This window comes from Ornithorhynchus anatinus, chromosome 4, assembly GCF_004115215.2.
Source record: "Ornithorhynchus anatinus isolate Pmale09 chromosome 4, mOrnAna1.pri.v4, whole genome shotgun sequence".
Lineage (NCBI taxonomy): Eukaryota > Metazoa > Chordata > Mammalia > Monotremata > Ornithorhynchidae > Ornithorhynchus > Ornithorhynchus anatinus.
The window spans coordinates 90,962,624-90,984,251 of record NC_041731.1 but is presented as its reverse complement, the minus strand read 5'-3'; the positions used below and the strand labels follow the sequence as shown (position 1 = coordinate 90,984,251).

Genomic DNA, 21,628 nt, shown 5'->3' with positions numbered 1-21,628 from the left:
CTAGAGAAGCAGCATGGCTTAATGGAAAGAGTAGGGGCTTGGAAGTCAGAGGTCATGGGTTCTAATCCCAGCTCCACCACTTGTCAGCTGTGTGACTTTGGGCAAGTCACTTATTTCTCTGTGCCTCAGTTACCTCATCTGTAAAATGGGGATTGAGACTTGAGCCCCACCTGGGACAACCTGATTACTTTGCATCTCCTCAAGTGCTTAGAAGAGTGTTTGGCACAGAGAAAGTGCTTAACAAATACCACTATTATTATTATTACTATCTGGAGTACTTGCTATATAAGGCCAACAATACACAGCGCGATGCTTGGCTATAACAAAAACTGACTCATCAAGAAGCACAAGGTCAAATACCAGATGATTTTAACCACCTGAGAAATTAAGGTTGCTAATTGGATTGTGCAGCATCCAATTAACAACTAATTGCAATGTTTTGTATCATATCCCTTTTTAACAGATAATAATTCTTGAACTTCAGAATTATAGTATTGATTTCCTATCGTGTCCAATTATGTTTTATACTGGATATTCTCAGTGGATGTGCTTATTGAAGAATATTTTCATTATTTTTTTTTTCCACAGCTACCAACACATCCTTAACCCTGAGTAGCCATTTGTAGGACTTGTTGCTGACCATAAGTAAACTAGGCAAGGGGATGTGTGTAGCTTAATACAACCAGTATTACTAGGAATGTGTTTAGTTCAACACAACCATCGCTACTAGTAGTGGGGACACTGACACCCCTCCCATTGACCGGACAAGGTCAAATACTTGATTAAGTGGCCAAGACATTCATTGTTTCACCATCGAAGGCCCCTCTCAGGGTCGCACCTGGAGAGTTTCCAGGCCTCTACCAGTCTCGGCTATGGGAGGGAGTGTCAAGCAGAGGTCCATCCGTTCCATTCCTAGCTCGGCCAGTGGCTAGCGAGTGGTAGGCAATCTGCTACAAGTCAAAACTCTCCCATGCTGGGCAGTAGTGGCACAGGAGAGAGTTGAGGGCGAGGACTCGAGTTTACTGTGCTGAAAGCGGCAGTGGTAAACCACTTCCGGATTTTTACCAAGAAAACTCTGTGGATCCACTACCAGAATGATTGCAGATGGAGAGCGGGGAGATCTGGGAGAGATGCATCTGTGGTGTCACCATGGGCTGGAAACAACTCGATGGCGTAAGATAAGACAAGTCCATTGAAGGGTTAGGAGGGATGTTCATTAAATTCCTAAATAACAATGCAGGGACCACTTCAAAGGGCGAGTGGCCAAGGAGTTCAACAATTGCCCAACTCACTCCTGTAAACTAAGATTACCAGAAGCCTGTATTTGGTGGATTTTACCATGACAGAACTCTATGGCTTTAAGAAAAATAATAAACCCTGAAAGCTTGTTGTGAACGGGAAATGTGTCCACCAACTCTGTTGTACCTTACTCTCCCAAGCGCTTAGTACAGTGCTTTGCACATAGTAAATACTCAAATACTATTAACTGACTGATTGCAAGAGACAAATCAATGTTTAGCAGGACAGCTATAAAATGAATAATTAAGGGTCGTCTGCATGTCAGACTACAAGCTCATTGTGGGCAGGGAATGTGTCTTCCAACTCTATTATACTGTACTCTCCCAAGTGCTTATTAGAATGTTCTGCACACAGTAAGCTCTAAATAAATATGATTGATTGTTTTGAGTCCTTTTAATCATACCTCCATGCTTAAAAATGTGGGGGCTTCCAAGTGGTACTCATTTTCAAAATTACTCATTATGTTCTAAGGTTGAAAAAAAGTTTAAAAACTTGTGAATTATATCTGCATTACAAAAAGATGATCATTTGGAATGGATATATAAAGGGAAAGATTATTGGCCCACAAATTTTCTATCTTTAATGCAATAATGATTATAATCTACCCTCTTCTAGATAAAGTTAATAGTATACTATTAATAATAATATTCTGTTATTGTTTTTATGTATCAAATGAATGGAATTTGGTCTGCCTATCACTTATTCATATAGATGTATCTATACTCATGAAATTAGTGATGTCATTTTCAATAAATTAGGCCCCTAGGCACAAATATGTATCTTAGAACCTGAAAATTAAATGTGTAGCTTCCATTAACTGGAACAGAAGTTGTGGGTTGAAATTACCACACAATGTATTAAAATGTAAAACTATTTCTATTGGCAAGATCTTCAAATGATTGAGCATCTGCAAAGATGCAAACATTCACTTTAATTTTCATATTTTTATATGATTTATAACTACATAACCAGTACAATCTTGTTAAACCTTAGATTCTAATTTCTCTACTGCAAACAAACCAAGAGGTAGTTTTGTAAAATAAAGATGATGATGAAAATACAATAATCTTTTATCATTAGAAGAAATAAAAAAATACAAAGGCAAAAGAAACCTTTCAAATGAGCACTGCTCCTCTGCAGAATATGCATATATTTACTGCATAAGAGTGCACATCTAGTATGCTTTTAAAACTCATTGTTATATTCCAAAATTGTTATTCCAGAACTCTTTAAACTGCTACGATGCCAGCACCCTCGATACTAATATATCACTTTAAATAAACTTTAACACTGTGATGAAAACCATTCTGAGCTATTCATCCTGTCCTGCAGTTTGATTATCAATCATTATGCCAGCACAAAGCATTTTTTAATAGATTTCTTTAGATTTTTGAAGAAGAATGGCAGATATTTAGCAAAATCTATCAAGCCATAATTCTATCCTATTAATCATAGTATTAAGACTTAAAAGGGACACACAAATCAAGTTTTAACAGCTATTACTTGCATCAGCTTCCCAAACAGCAACATTTTTCCATTACATGAATCTTAGCCCTGACAATTGGTGAATGCATTTCCATAATTGGTAGCCTTATTTCCAATAGAAAATTTATAATTTTCTCTCTTTTTCATATAGAAGACCTACTTGTTGGAAATAGATAATTCTGAAGATTCTATCAGCCAGTGTCAGCAATTTTATTCAAAAACGCAACAAGACTATCCATGAGGTTTAACTTGATAAGGTTATATTTGTTCTGTTTTATTATGATTATTTATCAAAGCTATTCATTAGGCCCAGCGACACCAGCTTTCCTAATGTCCTTTTGCCATGCTTCATATTAGGGCTGAAGAGCAAGCCAGAAGGATGGTATCAACCATAGGCCTTTGCATGGCAAAATCCCTGATAACTTTGCAGATTTCAAAGCTCTTACTGTGCCCATGATGAGACCAAATGCTTGGCCGGGGAAAGAGACGCAGAAGAACAAGACACAGAAGCGTTTATGACTGTTCCTAGGCATTATATCCATCTTGACTGTAAACTCCTTGTGGGTAGGGATCACATCTACCAATTCTATTTCTTCACACTCCCTCCAACACACAGTATAGTGGTCTGCACACATTACGCATTCAATAAATATCATCCATCAACTGATCACAACCTTGCAGAGTTTACTATGTGCAAAGCACTGTTCTAGGCACCGGGGTAGATACGAGGTAATCAGGGTGTCCCAAATAGGGCTCACAGTCTTAATCCCCATTTTACAGATGAGGAAAATGAGACCCAGAGAGGTTTAGTGACTTGCCCAAAGTCACACAGCTGACAAGGGCAGAAGTGGAATTAGAACAAAAGCCTTTGACTCCTAAGCCCAGACTCTTTCCACCAAGCCACGTGGAGAGGAGGAATCTTGTCGACTTTTCTCACCTCAATTGCTCTTTCTGTGTTTTCTGATCGGACCAGGAGCAGAGATTATTGGTAGCTGATTCCTCCATATCCTTGCCCACCTTTTCTTGTCTTGCTGCTAGCCTGCCTAATTCTGAGGCTTTCTAAGGCTAGTGAAGTAAAGCAAAAGAATACAAACACATCATTTACACTCCCTACCCTCTTCCCCATTTAATGCCCTCACCTCATTTTTTACAATGCAAATATTACATATTAAAAATGACGCTGAACATTATTCATTACTAAATATCATTTCTTCAAGACTAGACCCTGCTTTTTCCATTGGTCTCAGATCAGTTGAGGCCCCTTCTTACGTGACAAGATTGCCATATCATTGTCAAATAACCTTTAGGATCCAAATAGGATCCTTCAGAGCAGTCGATTTATTTAAATAGGTATTGCCAAAGGTCACGTCTCCTAATTAGTATCAAATGACTGGAAGTTCTAGGCACACTATAAAAGAATAAGGCTCAAACAATAGTATTCACTGAGTGACTACTGTCAGGAAACTGTGAGTCAGGAAACATAGGCTCTGCCCCCAGCTTGTCGACTGACCAGCTGGGAGATCTTGAGGCAAGTCACTTGATCTCTCTGGGCTTCAGTTTCCTCATTTGTAAGTAGGGATAGATCATACACTCTTCCTATATTTTTCACTGTGAGTTGTGCATGGAACAGGAACAGTGTCTGATCTGATTTCCCTACAGCTATTTCAGTCCTTAGTCCAGTGCTTGACACATAATAATAGCATTTAATAGGCTCCAGAATTTTAAATAGATTTCGCAACATATTTTACATCGATATAATACTTATCTTGGAAAGATTCTCAATCCATTGCCTCTCACAACCTCAAAACAAAACTACGAGGCATTTAGATCCATAATGAATCAAATTTGATCCAGAGCACATTGAACATTCTATAAATTATTAATCTTAATGCTTTATCCTGGAAAACAACAGACATGCCTTCAAAATCACCCTCCCAGGGGAATGGCAGGGTTCCTGGAGAACATGACTGCAGGCACCAGGTTGATTATAACTTGATGAAGTGATGAACTCAGCAACCTTTAATGAATGCAAATTTGGTGTGGTAAGGTTTCCATGACTAAGGAGTAACTAAAGGTTTCCCATAAATGACTTACACTTCATAGGCAAATCAATCCATGCTATTTATTGAATGCTTATTGTGTGCAGAGCACTGTGTTCTGGAGAGCACAGTACAAGAGATTTAGTGGCCACATTCCCTGCCCTTAACAGGCTAAGTTCTGTTCAATTCTACATTCATATTGCATTTCATCCAATGCATGAGTAGAGTCTGTTGTAACTTGGAGAGAAAGGGTGTCTGTGTGGGCAGGGAGGAGGGCAGAGAGAGAGGAGAATAAAACATACACCTTTGAACTGTTGTTTTCCTGAGGCAGGCTAAAATATAAAGGGCCCAGAAGGGACAAATCCATTAGCAAGTTTGAAGATGATGTTACTATCTATAAGAACATGTCTATGTGTATGAATCTGACTGAAGAGTCCACATGTGACCACCACCGTTAGCACTTTAGGATAGCTCCTTACCACATTAATGGATTTGTCATATAAAGGTGGCTGTTTTCAAACCCCTGCTTCTGATAGGGACAGTTTAAATGTCTGTGTTATCAGGATTTACTTTCCATGAGCCTGTATCCATCTCCCTTATTTGACTGTAGGATCAGGCAGTCAGAGGGAGTCAATTTCCCCAGAAAGATACTTTGTTCTTATATTTATGAGAATATACATGGTCCCCTTTGATAATTCTCACCTGTGTGTTTGTCTTTCCCCATCATTTAGCACAGTGTACTGCTGCATGCTATTGAGCGTAATACTTAATGCTACTACTACTATATTCAGGGAAGGATTTTGTTATGTCTTTGAGATAATCACCAATTTTCCCCCATTCTAAGTGTGCTGATCCTAATCTAGAATCCTAGGTAGGCCTTGCAACTAAATGCTTTTCATAAGTGAAAAATTTAAGATACGAAATTCATCTAATTCTCAACGTATTTCGGTTTACCTAGCACTTCGGGTTTTGTACTGAAATAAGACTTAGGGGGGGCGGGGGTGGTCAGTGAAGGACCACCTGAACTCATCCAAAGCACCAATACGCCCATGAAAAAAAATCATCCTTGAGATGACATCGCCAATTTATTCAAATTTATGCCTGACTCCTGCTCTAGACCATAAGGTCATTGTGGGCAGGCAAACACATTTCATCAACTCTGTTGTATTGTACCCTCTTAAGTGCTTAGTGTGATATTCTCCACACAGTCAGTGCTCACTAAATCCAATTGATCGATTGACAGATAGAAAAACTATTAGCACATTCAAGTAGTGACACACTCTTGTCTTCTCATCTAGCTATCTCAGCAAACCTGCAACCCACAGTAGGAACTCGTTCGCAGTGTGAATCCCGAGCACATTCTCCATCCCCAAAATTAAAGTATTCAGAAAGTCAATCTAAAGAGGTGCCTGATTTCGTTTGATTCTTTGGTACTTCTTTGTAAAGAAAACCCAACCCAGGATAGTAATGGATTAAATGCCCAGATTCTAAAAGGAATGGTCAATTTAAGACAATACTGACCAAGACAGTAATGAAAAAAACAGCCACAGAGACTTGTTTTACATATTTGATCATAATAATAATAATTACGGTATTTGTTAAGCGCTTACAATGTACCAAGCACTGTTCTAAGTGCTGGGGTAGATAAAAGTTAGTTGAGGTGTCCCACGTGGGGCTCACAGTCTTTATCCCCATTTTACAGATGAAGTAACTGAGGCAAAAGAGAAGTTAAGTGGCTTGCCCAAGGTCACATAGACAAACGGTGAAGCCAGGATTAGAACCCACATCCTCTGACTCCAAAGCCCGTGCTCGTGCCACTAGGCCACACTGCTTTCTATCTGATGTAATGTTTGCGTAATCTGAGCATCTGCTCTCTAGATTATATTTTAACACACACATTTATTGCCTTCAAATTAAAGTATAGCATCTTTAAGGCGTAATATATTTTGAATTCTATCCCAAATGCCCGGCTGATCTTCGCTCTAGCTTCCCCCACAAACCCCGGGCTCCAGGCAGAGGGTGGACAATTTAGAAATCCCCTTTCTCTAAAGCCCAGTGATAATGTATAGCAATGACTCTCTGACCCCCATGACAACCTTTTTACCTCATCTGGAATTCATGTTTGCATAATTTAAGGATCGCTGTAATCCATCATCATTTCTGAGAGGGAAAGAATGGATTCCATTCTGTAGGTGCCAGAACACCATTACTGAGTGCAGGTGCATCTTGGAATTAAGAAAGTAGTCTCAGCTTTATTCACTAATCAATATCTGCCAATTTATAAGTACCTGGAGGTTTATGGATTCTTGCGGGAACTGGAAAATTGACCTCCCGATTCAAGTTTTGTGGAAAATCTGCAGGTCCTAAATTGAGAAGCTTCTGCTACAAAAACTCTCACTTCTTAGAAGACGAAGAGAAGAAATTAGAGCCTTTACACAAGATAGAGAATCCCAGGAAGCCATACCTCAGAGAGGATATAGCAGAGGAAAGGAGGAAAAAAAGAGGCAGAAGAGAGTTTGATACCAATTCGTTTGTAAATAGCTCCATCATAAAAACCAATATATTATTTGTTTCTTAAAACCTGCGAGACTTTTTTCCCCTCAGAGAAGACACATGATATGGGGATGAAAATTTTAATAGAAGTTAGAATCTTTTCACAGTAGGCTATTTTTCCTCCAAGAAAAAGGTCATGAATAGGTTCTGCTCCACTGAGCCCCTAATATACGGAGCAAACTGTTTCTATCAAAAATGCATTTTAATAAGCTTCTGGGATTACCACTAATTTTACACGTAGTCTAATGTACTTCTATTCTGCAGCCTGTTACGGTACTTGCGGTAATAAAATATTGTTTGTTCAAATGCATTAAACACAGTTTAGCTGTGCAATATATTAAAGAACATTAGATTTCATCAGAGAACCAATAAGAATTAAAAATCATTGTGGATTTGATTTAAACAATCAATGAGCTGAACATTTTACGTACCTCTGTAGCGAACTGCTGCAAGCCACCGATGTTAATTGGTCCTTCCTCGGTTGCATACAAATTGCATCCTCCTACACAGAGGTCCGAAGTTGGGCAGACCATTCCACAGGTGAGACCCAGAGGGTTGTCAGAAAAGATCATTTTAGCAGCTCCATAGTAGTTCTGCAAGAACAAAGCAAAGTCAACAGGTGTCAAATAAAGGAGAGGCAGAGGTACAAGAAAAATCAGCATCCATCACATTTCGTTTGCATCGGGAATCTGGCTTGAAGAGTCAGCACTGCATTTCACTAGCATAAAAGGATACGTGAACATACACCCTAGAGATAACTACCCACCCATATCGTTGGATATAATAATAATAATAATGTTGGTATTTGTTAAGCGCTTACTATGTGCCGAGCACTGTTCTAAGCGCTGGGGTAGACACAGGGGAAGCAGGTTGTCCCACGTGGGGCTCACAGTCTTCATCCCCATTTTACAAATGAGGTAACTGAGGCACCGAGAAGTTAAGTGACTTGCCCAAAGTCACACAGCTGACAAGTGGCCGAGCCGGGATTCGAACCCATGACCTCTGACTCCAAAGCCCGTGCTCTTTCCGCTGAGCCATGCTGCTTCTCATTGGATATATGGATATATGTGGATATATACACACAAGTACCTTTACATTAGTTTTAGAGGTATCACTGCTGACGCTACGGTCTTATTCATAGGTCCTAATATGGGTCAAAAGATTAATTTGGGATCAGCACCAACCCTCACTATTTACAAATAAAACCAAATCTGGCTCTAATGGGATTGTTCCACATTTGCCATCCCTCTTTTTGTCATGTTATGGCCAGGGAAATTGTCTAATTGTGTTGTACTGTACTCTTCCAAACACTTCCAACATAGTAATTGCTCAATAAATACTATTGATTCATCGGTTGAAGATCAGGATCTCATTACATCCTCATTACATCCCCTATCTTCACAGACCTATGAAATACGCGTTAAGGAGAGGCAACATGGCCTAATGCCAGAACTGGGAGTCAGAAGGACATAGGTTCAAATCCCTGCTCTGCCATGTGTCTTTCCACTCTTTCCACTAGGCCACGCTGCTTAGCTTCTCTGTGCCTCAGTTCCCTCATCTGAAAAATGAGAGTTAAAACTGTGAGCCCCTTGTGGGACATAAATGTGTCCATCGTGATTAGCTTGTGTCTACCTCACTTAGGGCAGTGCTTAACTACCATTAAAAAAAAAAAAAAAGAGGAATCCTCTAGACTGTAAGATGGTTGTGGGCATGGAACATGTACACTAACTCTATTATACTCTACTTTCCCAAGCACTTAATACAGTCCTCTGCATTCAGTAGGCACTCAACATGATTAATTGGCCACAGCAATGTGATGAATTTGGAAAGATCGTGATCTTCAATCGATGAACCAATAGTATTTATTGAGCAATTACTATGTTGCAAGTGCTTGGAAGAGTACAGTACAACCCAATTAGCAGACATCTTCCCTGGCCATAATGAGCTTCTAGTCTAGAGGGGGAGATAGACTTTCACATGAATTTTCTTGGGTTTGTGCCCAAAGAGCGCTTTCATATGCATTTACTCTTCCTAAACTGCTAGCTCAGAGATCTTTGTTGAGGGTCACAATCTGTTGCGTACAATATTCCGGTAGATCAGAAGCACACTGTAACCCCAAGCAAACCGCACACACAACCTGAAGAGCACTGAACCTACCCTACAGCCCAGCAGCATGCCAAGAGTGATGGAGAAGAATGACCCAGGTTATAATGACAATATTCTAAACTGTACGGTGATAATTCAATTACTATTATCCTCATAAAATAGTTGTGCTATTTGTTATGTGCTTACTATATGTCAACCGTTGTTTTAAGGACTGGGGTTGATTCAAGCTAATCAAATCAGACATTCTCCCACAGTTTAAGTGGTAATCCCCATTTTGCGATGAGGAAACTGAGGCACAAAGAAGCAAAGTTACTCTCCCAAGGTCACACAGCAGACAAGTGATACAGCAGAATCAGAGCCTGGGTCTTCTGAGTTGCAGGCCTATCATCTTTCCACTAGGCTACGTTACTTCTCTATGTCATTCTTCTAGAGACGCTACTGTTGTTAGATGAAAAGGGATAACGGTGATAAAATTAAAGCATGAATTCCTTTTGAATTTGAGAAAAGTGTGTTTTCATTATTGAAAAGTTTTCAAATGCTGATCATTTCTCCAAGTGCACCCTCCACTCCCCTGCTCCTCTTTGTTAGACTCCAGTGTGTTGCAGTCGGTCTTTGATGAGAACTGTGTGATTTCAAATATCTATTCAAAGGTCTGGTTGAAAGCAGAAATGACAATTGTAGTTTTTGCTTTGCTCCCTACATTTCCAAGGAAGCAATGGGCAGCTCTGGATGGAACCAAGTTCCCGGGATGCTTTTGGAAGGGTCGAGAAAACTCTGGTCTATTTGACCCTCTGTCACGCGGAGACAGTCACGGAGTTTTCTCGGAGCCTCAGCTGTCTTAATCTTCGTGGGAAGCGTTAAGCAATAAGAACTGGCTTGTTTCACAGTCTCTTGTTCTCTCATGTAGTTTTTCGTCAAATCCCCTCTTGGGATCTTGTCAAATGCATCATCGGTTAAAATCAATCAATCACATTTATTGAACACTTATGTGTGTGCTGTAGTAAGCACTTGGGAGAGTACAATACAATATAAAATACTGGTTGCTGTCCATCATTATACAATAATAAAAGAGTGGGATTTGTTAAGCACTTAGTATGTGTCAAGTGCTGTATTAAGCACTGCTTAAATACAAAATGATCAGGTCCCACATGGGAATCACAGGAAGAAGAATGATAATAATAATAATAATAATAATGTTGGTATTTGTTAAGTGCTTACTATGTGCAGAGCACTGTTCTAAGCGCTGGGGTAGATACAGGAACATCAGGTTGTCCCATGCGAGGCTCACAGTCTTCATCCACATTTTACAGATGAGGGAACTGAGGCACAGAGAAGTTAAGTGACTTGCCCATGGTCACACAGCTGACACGTGGCAGAGCTGGGATTCAAACCCATGACCTCTGACTCCCAAGCCTGGGCTCTTTCCAGTGACCCACACTGAGAAGAGACACAGCACGGCCCTGTGGAGTAAGAAGGACCTGGGTGCTAATCCCTGGTCTGCCACTTCTCCAATGTATGACTTTGGGCACGTCACTTTATTTCTCTGGTCCTCAGTTACCTCATCTGTAAAATGGGGGTAAAGACTGAGCGCCCCATGTTGGACAGGAACTGCATCCAACCCGATAACCTTCTATCTACCCTAGTGCTTAGAACAGTACTTGGCCCACAGTAAGCACTTAACAAATACCATCATCATTATTGAATCCCCAACTTGCAGATAAGGTAGCTGAAGCACAGAGAAGTGAAGCGACTTGCCAAAGGCCACACAGGAGACAAGTGGCAGCGTTGGAATTTGAACGCTGGTCCTTTTTCTCCCAGACCCATGCTCTTTCCATTAGGCTACACTGTTTTTCAGTTAATCATATCTGGGGAAAGATTCCAAGTTCTTATCCCCGTTCACCAAGTCCTCCATAGAGCTCCCAAATGAACCAGTGAAGCATGTGTCCTCGTGGATAAAGCACAGATTTAGGAACCAGAGGACCTTGGTCTAAACTGTGCTTCAGTTTCCTCATCTATAAAATGGGATGCAATACCTAGTCTCCTACTTATACTGGGAACCCCAAGTGAGGTAGGCACTAGGTCTGACCTGTTTCTCTTAAATCCACACCACAGAACTGTACTTGACACATAGTTTGCTCTTAAAAATAGCATAATGACAAGGTGATTATTTATTAATAATACCAGAAAGACTAATTTCCCTTATTCCTCAATGTCCTGAATGTATGGAGTACAGCACTCTTTCTCCTGATTCAGTGTATATCGGCAAGAAGGCCCCAGTCTCACGAATCAAGTAAGTCTTTCACTGACCTCTTCATAATGGATAACCCATTCTAACACATTTGCACCAAAATGAGATGCCCAGCTTCATAATAATAATAATTATTATTTTGGTATTGTTAAGTGCTTACTATGTGCAGAACACTGTTCTAAGCACTGGGGTAGATGCAGGGTCATCAGGTTGTCCCAAATGTGGCTCACAGTCTTCATCCCCATTTTACAGATGAGGTAAGAGGCCCAGAGAAGTGAAGTGACTTGCCCACAGTCACACAGCTGACAAGTGGCAGAGCTGGAATTCAAACCCATGATCTCTGACTCCCAAGCCCGGGCTCTTTTCACTGAGCTATGCTGCTTCTCATGGAATGGGCAGGAAATATGTCTGTTTGTTATTTTCTACCTTCCCAAATGCCTAATATAGCACTCTGCACACAGTAAGCACTCAACAAACATGTTTAACAGTGAATCCATTTTTTTTAACAAAAGCAAATCAAACATACGTATGATATCCTGGTAAAATAAAAAAAAATCACTTTCTCCCACATTTCCCAAACACAAAACTACATTCCCCCAAGCTATGCCCCATGCTAATCTTTTGCTGATGAGAGATGGCAGGACCCTCAAACTGAAGCCTACCAATGGACACAGTGCTCGCACCCAGAAAGGGCAAGGAATGAGTAAAATTTTCCCTCCTCTTTCTGATAATAGTGTGGAAAAAATTGTCTCTCAATGACATTCATACACATGGAAGGAATCCCATGGTCACCAACACCATATATCGCCAAGATCCGCCCTTTCCTCTCCACCCAAACGGCTACCTTATTCATTCAATAGTATTTATTGAGCGCTTACTATGTGCAGAGCACTGTACTAAGCGCTTGGGATGAACAAGTCGGCAACAGATAGAGACAGTCCCTGCCGTTTGACGGGCTTACAGTCTAATCGACTATTACGGGCTCTCGTTATATCCCGGCTAGACTACTGTGTCAGCCTTCTCTCTGACCTCCCTTCCTCCTCTCTCGCCCTGCTCCGGTCTATTCTTCACTCCGCTGCCCGGCTCATCTTCCTGCAGAAACGATCTGGGCATGTCACTCCCCTTCTTAAACAACTCCAGTGGTTGCCTATCGACCTCCGCTCCAAACAAAAACTCCTCACTCTAGGCTTCAAGGCTCTCCATCACCTTGCCCCTTCCTACCTCTCCTCCCTTCTCTCTTTCTACCGCCCACCCCGCACGCTCCGCTCCTCTGCCGCCCACCTCCTCGCCGTCCCTCGGTCTCGCCTATCCCGCCGTCGACCCCTGGGTCACGTCCTCCCGCGGTCCTGGAACGCCCTCCCTCCTCACCTCCGCCAAACTGATTCTCTTTCCCTCTTCAAAACCTTACTTAAAAATCACCTCCTCCAAGAGGCCTTCCCAGACTGAGCTCCTCTTCCCCCTCTACTCCCTCTGCCATCCCCCCTTTACCTCTCCGCAGCTAAAGCCTCATTTTCCCCTTTTCCCTCTGCTCCTCCACCTCTCCCTTCCCATCCCCACAGCACTGTACCCGTCCGCTCAACTGTATATATTTTCGTTACCCTATTTATTTTGTTAATGAATTGTACATCGCCTTGATTCTATTTAGTTGCCATTGCTTTTACGAGATGTTCTTCCCCTTGACGCTGTTTAGTGCCATTGTTCTTGTCTGTCCGTCTCCCCCGATTAGACTGTAAGCCCGTCAAACGGCAGGGACTGTCTCTATCTGTTGCCGACTTGTTCATCCCAAGCGCTTAGTACAGTGCTCTGCACATAGTAAGCGCTCAATAAATACTATTGAATGAATGAATGAATGAATATATCATTTATTTTCTTTAATAAATACTTCAGTGGTTTTCCTCCCAACTCTATAAATTCATTCACAAAGTCCTATTATGAAATATTTTAGAATGATAAAGGATCCTATTATGACAATGAATTACTTGGTACTGAGTCTTCAGGACTGAGAAGCTGAATAGGTTATAATGACAGTGGTTTGTTTAGTGCCATTTGCACCCTCTCTTTCCTTCCAGCCATGTTCCTGCTGGGGTGTTGAAGGGACAAATAATAGTCAGGCAGGAGCCTGTTGAAAAGAGCCCACAAGTATTCTTGATGTGCAGGATCCATTTAATGGCTAAAAAGACAACACAACTTGAATCGATGCTGAACCTTAATACCATGCTATTAAGAAACGTGTGGGTCTTTTTGAGCAAAAGCAATGTACAGAATAGGAGACAAGGAGAGTATATACAATAATAACAATATTTTTTATATTTGTAATATTTGTAAAGCGCTTACTATGCATCAAGCACTGTTCTAAGTGCTGGAATAGTCCGGTTGTCCCACGTGGGGCTCACAGTCTTAACTACCATTTTCCAGATGAGATAACTGAGGCCCAGAGAACTAAGCGACTTGTCCAAGAACATAAAGCAGACAAGTGGCAGAGCTGGGACTGGAACCCAGGACCTTCTGACTCCCAGGACAGTGCTCTATCTACTGTGTCACGTAATATCAGGCACTGCAAACATCAAGCAACACAAGGCATAGACTTTTTTTACACGAACAATATGGTTGTTTTAGTCCCACACACACTCTTGGGTGAATTTCATTGTCAGTGGTGTCTTCCTTGGATGTGGACAAATATATGTACGTGGCAACATACCTTTGCAGGTGGAAGCATTTGTTGCTGGTATATTTTTCTCATCATTTCTTCTTGGTCTGTCTCCCTTGTGGAAGACCATAGGTGATTCTTTGACCAGAAACCTTCATCACTGATAGCTGAGCTCCAATGTGCATTTCCCGTTTGCACATCTGAAACTAGAACTCAGGTCTCCTGATTCTCAGTGTCACGTTCTGATTCACTAGACCAACAGCAAGGCACTCTTTTTGCTATAACGTGAGACAACTGTTATTCAGAAGTGTTATGTGTGAGCAAACAGACCAATGTGGGATCATTGTCATCGATAGTGTTTATAGTGAGCACCATCCGTGAACTAGCATGGAAGCAGAATGGTTCAGTGGAAAGAACAGGGTTGGGAATCATAGGTCATGGGTTCTAATTTTGGCTCAGCCACTTGTCAGCTATGTGACTCTGGGCAAGTCTCTTCACTTCTCTGTGCCTCAGTTCCCTCATCTGGAAAATGGGGATGAAGACTGTGAGTCCCACGTGGGACAACCTGATAACCTTGTCCCTACCCCTGTAGAACTGTGCTTGGCACATAGTAAGCATTTAACAAATACCATCATTATTATTAACTAGAGTTTTAGGAATGTACATTCGCTTCCCTAATGGAAGACCAATTAGTAATAACTACTGAACACATTCACATATTGAAAGATATAGTTGTCCTCTGTATTCTAAGACAATATTTTTTCTACAAAAACATTCAGCCTGTTTCCCTACTCCCCAAGAACCTCCAGAGGCTGCCCATCCAACTCCACAAGCTCCTTACCATAGACTTTAAAGCATTTAATCACCTTGCCCTCTCCACTTCCTTACTTCCCTGATGTCTTGCTACAACCCAGTCCACACACTTCACTCTTCTAATGCCAACCAGCTCAGAGTACCTACATCTCACCTCACTCCTGACATCTCACCTGCATCCTTCCTCTAGCCTGAAACACCCTTTCTCTTCACAGCCGATGGACAATCACATTCCTCTCCTTCAAAGCCTTAGTTAAATCACATCTCTTCCAAGAGGCCTTCCCTAACCCCTTATTTCCTCTTCTCCCATTCCCTTCTGCATTATCCCACTTGGATTTAAATCCCTCTCTCAGCCCCCAAAGCACTTATGTACATATCCATTATTTATTTGTATTAACGTCTGTCTTCCCCTCTAAACCGTAAGCTTATTATGGGCAGGGAAGGTGCCGACCAACTCTGTTATGTTATAATCCCTCAAGTGCTCAGTACAGTGCTCTGCACACAGTAAGCACTCAGTAAATATGATTTACCAATTTGCGACCTGGAACTGTTTTCTTTTTTGCATTCTAGTTTCCCTCTCCAAATGAAGCTTTTTTCCCCAAAGAGAGTCACCACACCTTCTTGATAGCAGGGTCCCTTGCAGTTCTGTCCTTAGCCTCTGATGCAGCATTCTCTGAAGGTTTTGTTGTACTGTTCCTTAAAACACTTCCTCTGCCCTCCTTGCCTCACAACAGTTTTGGTGTCCTGATGTCACTCGGTCTCATCGCATGGCCCACCCAGAGTAGCTGCTTCAAGGTGAGTGTAGCTTCAATGCTAGAAGACTGCCATTCCAGGACTTCATTGTTTGTGAATCTTCTGCCACTTAGTTTTGAAAGTGGCCCATAACTGACTCTGATGGAAATGCTCAAGGGGAGAGACATGGCATCTGTATGTGATCCAGGTTTCCCAAGCACAGAAATGGTTGGCCAGCACTACTGCCCTATAGACATTTAGGTTGTTCTGATTATCTGTGAGGAGTGTTGCTACTCAACACTCTGATTATTTCCCAAAAGATGTGCTGGTCTTCTTGATTCTGCTTTCTATTGCTCTGGTTATCATCGTATCGTCGGTCAGGGTACTGCCAAGGTAGCAAAATTCAGTCATAGCTTTTTGCTCTGTATTGCATTTCTGGTTGTGAGCACGGCTTCTCTGATGCAGGCTATTACATCAGTTGAGTTTCCTCACACTTAATGTCAGCCCATACTAAAGAGTTGCACAAATTAAAAAGATACATATGGCCAAGTCCCCGTCCTCAAGGAGTTTACATTCTAGTGCTCGCTTAATAGAAGCAAAGGATTAATGAACATTATTATTAACATTAAAAATCAATGATTTTCACCCACAGACCTAGAAGTCTCAGGTAGGTCTTGCCAGTAGGTATGAATAAAAAACAACTTTTATAACCAATTTTGTGACTTGTGCCCATTATATACGCTTTGAATATTCTGCTATTAACTGCACTATTAGACAGTATTCCTAGAACTGCATCCTAGACGATCATGTACTAGAAATCATTACGAGTCTCCAACATACGACACTTTCAGAACTTTCCACTTCATTTGTTGCTAAATGGATCAATTTAGAGTGTATGGATGAGTCTGTAAAATACACAGCCTGCAGTTAGGTATTGAGGCATAACTTGTAGTTACATTACCATATTGTCCTTAATGACTAGGCTGAGTGAACCCCTTCTGCTTACCTGCAATTTGTGAGAATAACAACAGTAGTAGGGAGTCTTTTAAAATCTACTTCAAGTACTGAGAAGCAGTACTTGAGAAGCAGCGTGGCTCAGTGGAAAGAGCATGGGCTTTGGAGTCAGAGCTCATGGGTTCGAATCCCAGCTCTGCCACTTGTCAGCTGTGTGACTTTGGGCAAGTCACTTAACTTCTCTGTGCCTCAGTTACCTCGTCTGTAAAATGGGGATTAAGACTGTGAGCCCCACGTGGGACAACCTGATTCCCCTGTGTCTACCCCAGTGCTTAGAACAGTGCTCGGCACATAGTAAGCGCTTAACAAATACCAACATTATTATTACTTCCTACGTGTTTTCACTGCTCTACACTGTTCTGCTATTCCAAAGAGCTATTTCAAGGTTGGAACTCCATAGTACCACAAAAGAGTTGGGGATCAAATAATTAAGAGGAACGCATTTTCATGAGATACTGGGAACTAAATACAAAGAGGTAAGCGATCTTGGGATCCATCTCCTTAATTTTGCTTAAAAGTAAATTGATGAGAAGATTGATTCATATGGATCCTTATTTGGGAGATAGAATTAATTGGTTCAGGAGAAGAAAGATATTACAGGTAAAAATATTATGGGAATGCTACGGGCACCCTCCTTGATTAAACATTTTTCACTGTTGGGATGATTTGTTGACTGGAAGAGTGACACTGAATATTGGGGCATGATCGTTTCAAAAGAGATGGCATTCATTCATTCATTCAATAGTATTTATTGAGCGCTTACTATGTGCAGAGCACTGTACTATGTGCTTGGAATGTACAAATCGGCAACAGATAGAGACTGTCCCTGCCCATTGACGGGCTTGCAGTCTAGGCATGTTTGTGCTTCCACATGAAATCATAGTAGCAATCAGATCAACCTGGCATCATGTAGAAATACATGAATTAAAAAAAAACTGTACAGCAAACTATCAGGTAAAGAAGTAGAATCATAAATAACAGATATCCTGAAAATACAGGTCGCAGCTGCCCATCAAAGAATATGGCACACATAAATATTTAAAGGTATATAAGTATGTATACACCTAAATACACATAAGTGTGACCTTGGACAATCACTTAACTGCTCTGATCCTCAGGTCCCTCAACTGTAAAATGGGGATTAAGACGGTGAGCCCATGTGGGGCAAGGTATGTGTTGAACCTGATTAATTTGCATCTACCCCGGGCTTAGAACAATTCTTTGCACATAGTAAGCACCTAACTAGTACCATGATTATTATAAGTAAATACAATTATATATGCACAGGTATGTGGACTAATTTGCATAAGTAAATATAAATGTATATACATAAAGGTATATAAGTATAGATAAGTGTATATATACACTCATTGTGGTCAGGGAATGTGTCTACCAACTCTTTTGAATTGTAATCTCTCAGGCATTTAGCACAGTGCTCTGTACAATGTAAGTGTTGAATATATATAATTGATTGACAGCAAGCATGCCTGTATAGTCCATGGGTGCCTAAATCATACAAAAGGTAATCACTGAGCATCCTTATGAGCACATCTCTGTTTAAGGTACTTAAAAGATACAGCAAAAGCAGGAGACATTGTCTTTACCTTTTGAGACTCTGCAATCTACTTCTGTTTGGAGTTAATGGCTCAGTAAAATTGGATAACTCATTATTTTTCTTTTTCCCATCAAATACTGGAATCATTAGTGCTTAAAGACAAATTGTATACCACATTTTTCTTAAAGATTGTCAAAACATTTTCTTAATTTTAATCAATTTATTGAAAAACTGGATTTAAAACTGGAATAACAATAATAATAATAGTTATATACTTATGTTCCAAAGCACTGTATTAAGTACTGGGGTAGATAAAAGATGATCAGTTGGACACAGTCTTTGTCCCACAACAGTTCACAGACTAAATAGAAGGGAAAACATGCACTGAATACTCATTTTACAGATGAGGAAACAGAGGCACAGAGAAGTTAAATTACTTGTCCAAGGTCAGAGAGAAAGAAGTGGCCGAGCCAGAATTAGAGCCCAGGTTCTCTGACTCTCGGGATCACGTTCTTTCATTAGGCGACTCTGCTTCTCTATAACAGTACAGTGCTAAATGAAGTATAACTTCCCATAGGAAATACTGTAAATTGCATTAATCCATTACCAAGTTCAAAAAATGGACCCCCTCAGAATAACTATTTTTAAAAATTATAAAAACAAATATAGTTAATATTTATTAATTACATAATCCAATAGCAGTGTAAATGCACCTTTTCCCAGAATTTTTTCTTTTGTTCACTATACAAGATGTTTGTTAGGGGACTGAGGCACATTCACCTCACATCATGAGCTAGTTGAAAAGAAGATGGTATGTGTTGGAAGAAAAGCCCTGCATGCATCTGTACTTTTGCTTAACTGAGGGCATTATAAGACACGAATATTACAGTGAAAGAATGCAATCATCATATTTTAGGAGAACAAGCTGTATACACCAATATAAATGAATGTAAATTTCAAGCAATGACAAGTCAACATCCTAAAACCATGACCTCCAAGGGGGGCAGGGAATGTGTGTGATCTGATTATCATGCATCTCCCCCAGCATCTAATATAGTTTTGATGCACAGCAAGCCCTTAACAAATGCCAAAATTATTATTTCACAAAAAACGCATGATAATTGTCTCCAGCAAAACCTTTACATATGTGTAGTTGGTAGTATGTAATGGTAGTTCTGTGTATATTAACAAAGAACAAATGCCACAAATATATATATATATATATATATATATGTTTATATATATACATATATATATGATAGGTTATACATAATATAATTTTGTCACCTAAAAAGTATATGTTAATATAATAGGCTCTCCACATACAAATAAATAGATGGGCTCTCTTTTGGTGGAATTCCTATCTGCTTATATTTTGGTGCACAAACATAAACTCCTTGTGGACAAGGATTGCATCTATCAACTACTAGATTTACTTTCCCCAAGGGCTTAGTACAGTTTTTTGCAAACAGCAAGCACTAAATAAATACCATTGATTGATGAAGCTAATATCCTTTGGCCCTTCTTCAGAAAAGATTCAATCCAACTAGATAGACTATTTTATGAGTTTAGTCTATTAAAATATCAATATAGGATATATGTTTACTGAAAAAGAAAAAGAAGCCCAGTTTTAGTCATCCTCAATCGCTACAAAACAAGCAAACATGGAATTCCCCACATACCAGAAGCTTTATGGTTTTTGCATGAAAATAAGGAGTATTTGGGTTTTTGTTTTTTCTTGAGAATACTTCTGAAACTACAGGATCTATAATAGAGTAAAAGGAATTGAAAGTAGACAGGAAATTCTTAAAATGATTTTAGTTTCATGTGAATATTTGGTTTTCAAAATTTACATAGATGTTGAATTTTTAGTTTGTTGTAAGTAGGGCAGAGTGTGATTGACATGCCTTTTTTAGTGAGTTCATATGCATTATCCAGAAGGTTTAAGATGTATGGAGTCCACCAATCTAATATTGATCTATCAGACTAGAAATCAAGACCTGTATACTTCTAATAATAATAATGATGGTATTTATTAAGTGTTTACTATGTGCCAAGCACTGTTTTAAGCCCTGGAGGGGGAGGGGGGTACAAGGAAATGAGGTTGTCCCATATGCGGCTCACAGTCTTAATCCCCATTTTACAGATGAGGGAACTAGGCACAGAGAAGTGAAGTGACTTGCCAAAAGTCACACAGCTGACAAGTGACAGAGATGGGATTAGAACCCATGTCCTTGGGATTAGATTCCCAAGCCCTGGCTCTGTCCACTGAGACACTGCCTCTCTACTGCTGAGAAGGAGTATGGCCAGGAGGAAAGTGTTTCTGATCCTGGCTCTGTCACCTACCTGCTGTGTGACCTTGAAAAGTCTCTGAGCTTCTCTGTAAAATAGGGATTAAATACCTGTTCTCCCTCCCCTCTGTACTGAGCACCCCATATGGGACGGGATCCCCAAATGTCCCAATGCAATTATCTTGTACTACCCCAGTATTTAGTACATAGCAAGGGCTTAACAAAAATCCCAATTATTCATTCATTCAATAGTATTTGAGAGCTTACTATGTGCAGAGCACTGGACTAAGGGCTTGGATTATTATCCTTGTTATTGCTATTATTCAAGAGTGCGGAGTTATGTGAAAATCCAGGTCAGTAGCAACAATGTCATTGTCATCATGACGAGAAGCAGCAAGGCCTACTTGAAAGAGCATAGGCTGGGGAGTCAAAGGACCTGGGTTCTAATCTGAGTAAGTCACTTCACTTCTCTGGATCTCAGTTCCCTCATCTGTAAAATGGGAATTAAAACTGTGAGCCCTCTGTGAGTCAGATACTGTGTCTGACCTGATTATCTTGTATCTCCCCCAGCACTTAGGAGAGTGCCTGCCACATACTAAGTGCTTAAAAAAATACCATAATTATTATTACTATGTTACTAGGATGTATAGCTGAAAGTAGTATTCATTGAACATCCCTTTCGTCCATTGCACTGGTCTAAACAGCTGAAAAAGTTTAGAATAAAGAGGTTCAATGTTCCTTACTCACAAAAAGCATATACCCTAATGGAGAAGTCAGATATCATAACATTTACACCTAGCTTAGTCAAAATAAATCATTGAATGCACAGCTGAATGCTCATGTATA

At 40.4% G+C, this 21,628-nt stretch overlaps 1 protein-coding gene and 1 non-coding gene across 2 annotated transcripts in view; one reads left to right on the top strand and one right to left on the bottom strand.

Moving 5' to 3' along the window:
- The window catches only part of DPYD (dihydropyrimidine dehydrogenase), an 832,560-nt gene that overhangs the window by 578,426 nt on the left and 232,506 nt on the right, over nt 1–21,628 (bottom strand). Inside the window, exon 5 of the mRNA XM_029062931.2 lies at nt 7,808–7,969. Within this exon, the coding sequence (XP_028918764.1) occupies nt 7,808–7,969 (162 nt within the window). The remainder of the gene's footprint in view (nt 1–7,807; nt 7,970–21,628) is intronic.
- Nucleotides 821–958, top strand: LOC114811645. Its single transcript, XR_003759341.1, has one exon. It is a non-coding gene; the product is annotated as a small nucleolar RNA SNORA7 (small nucleolar RNA).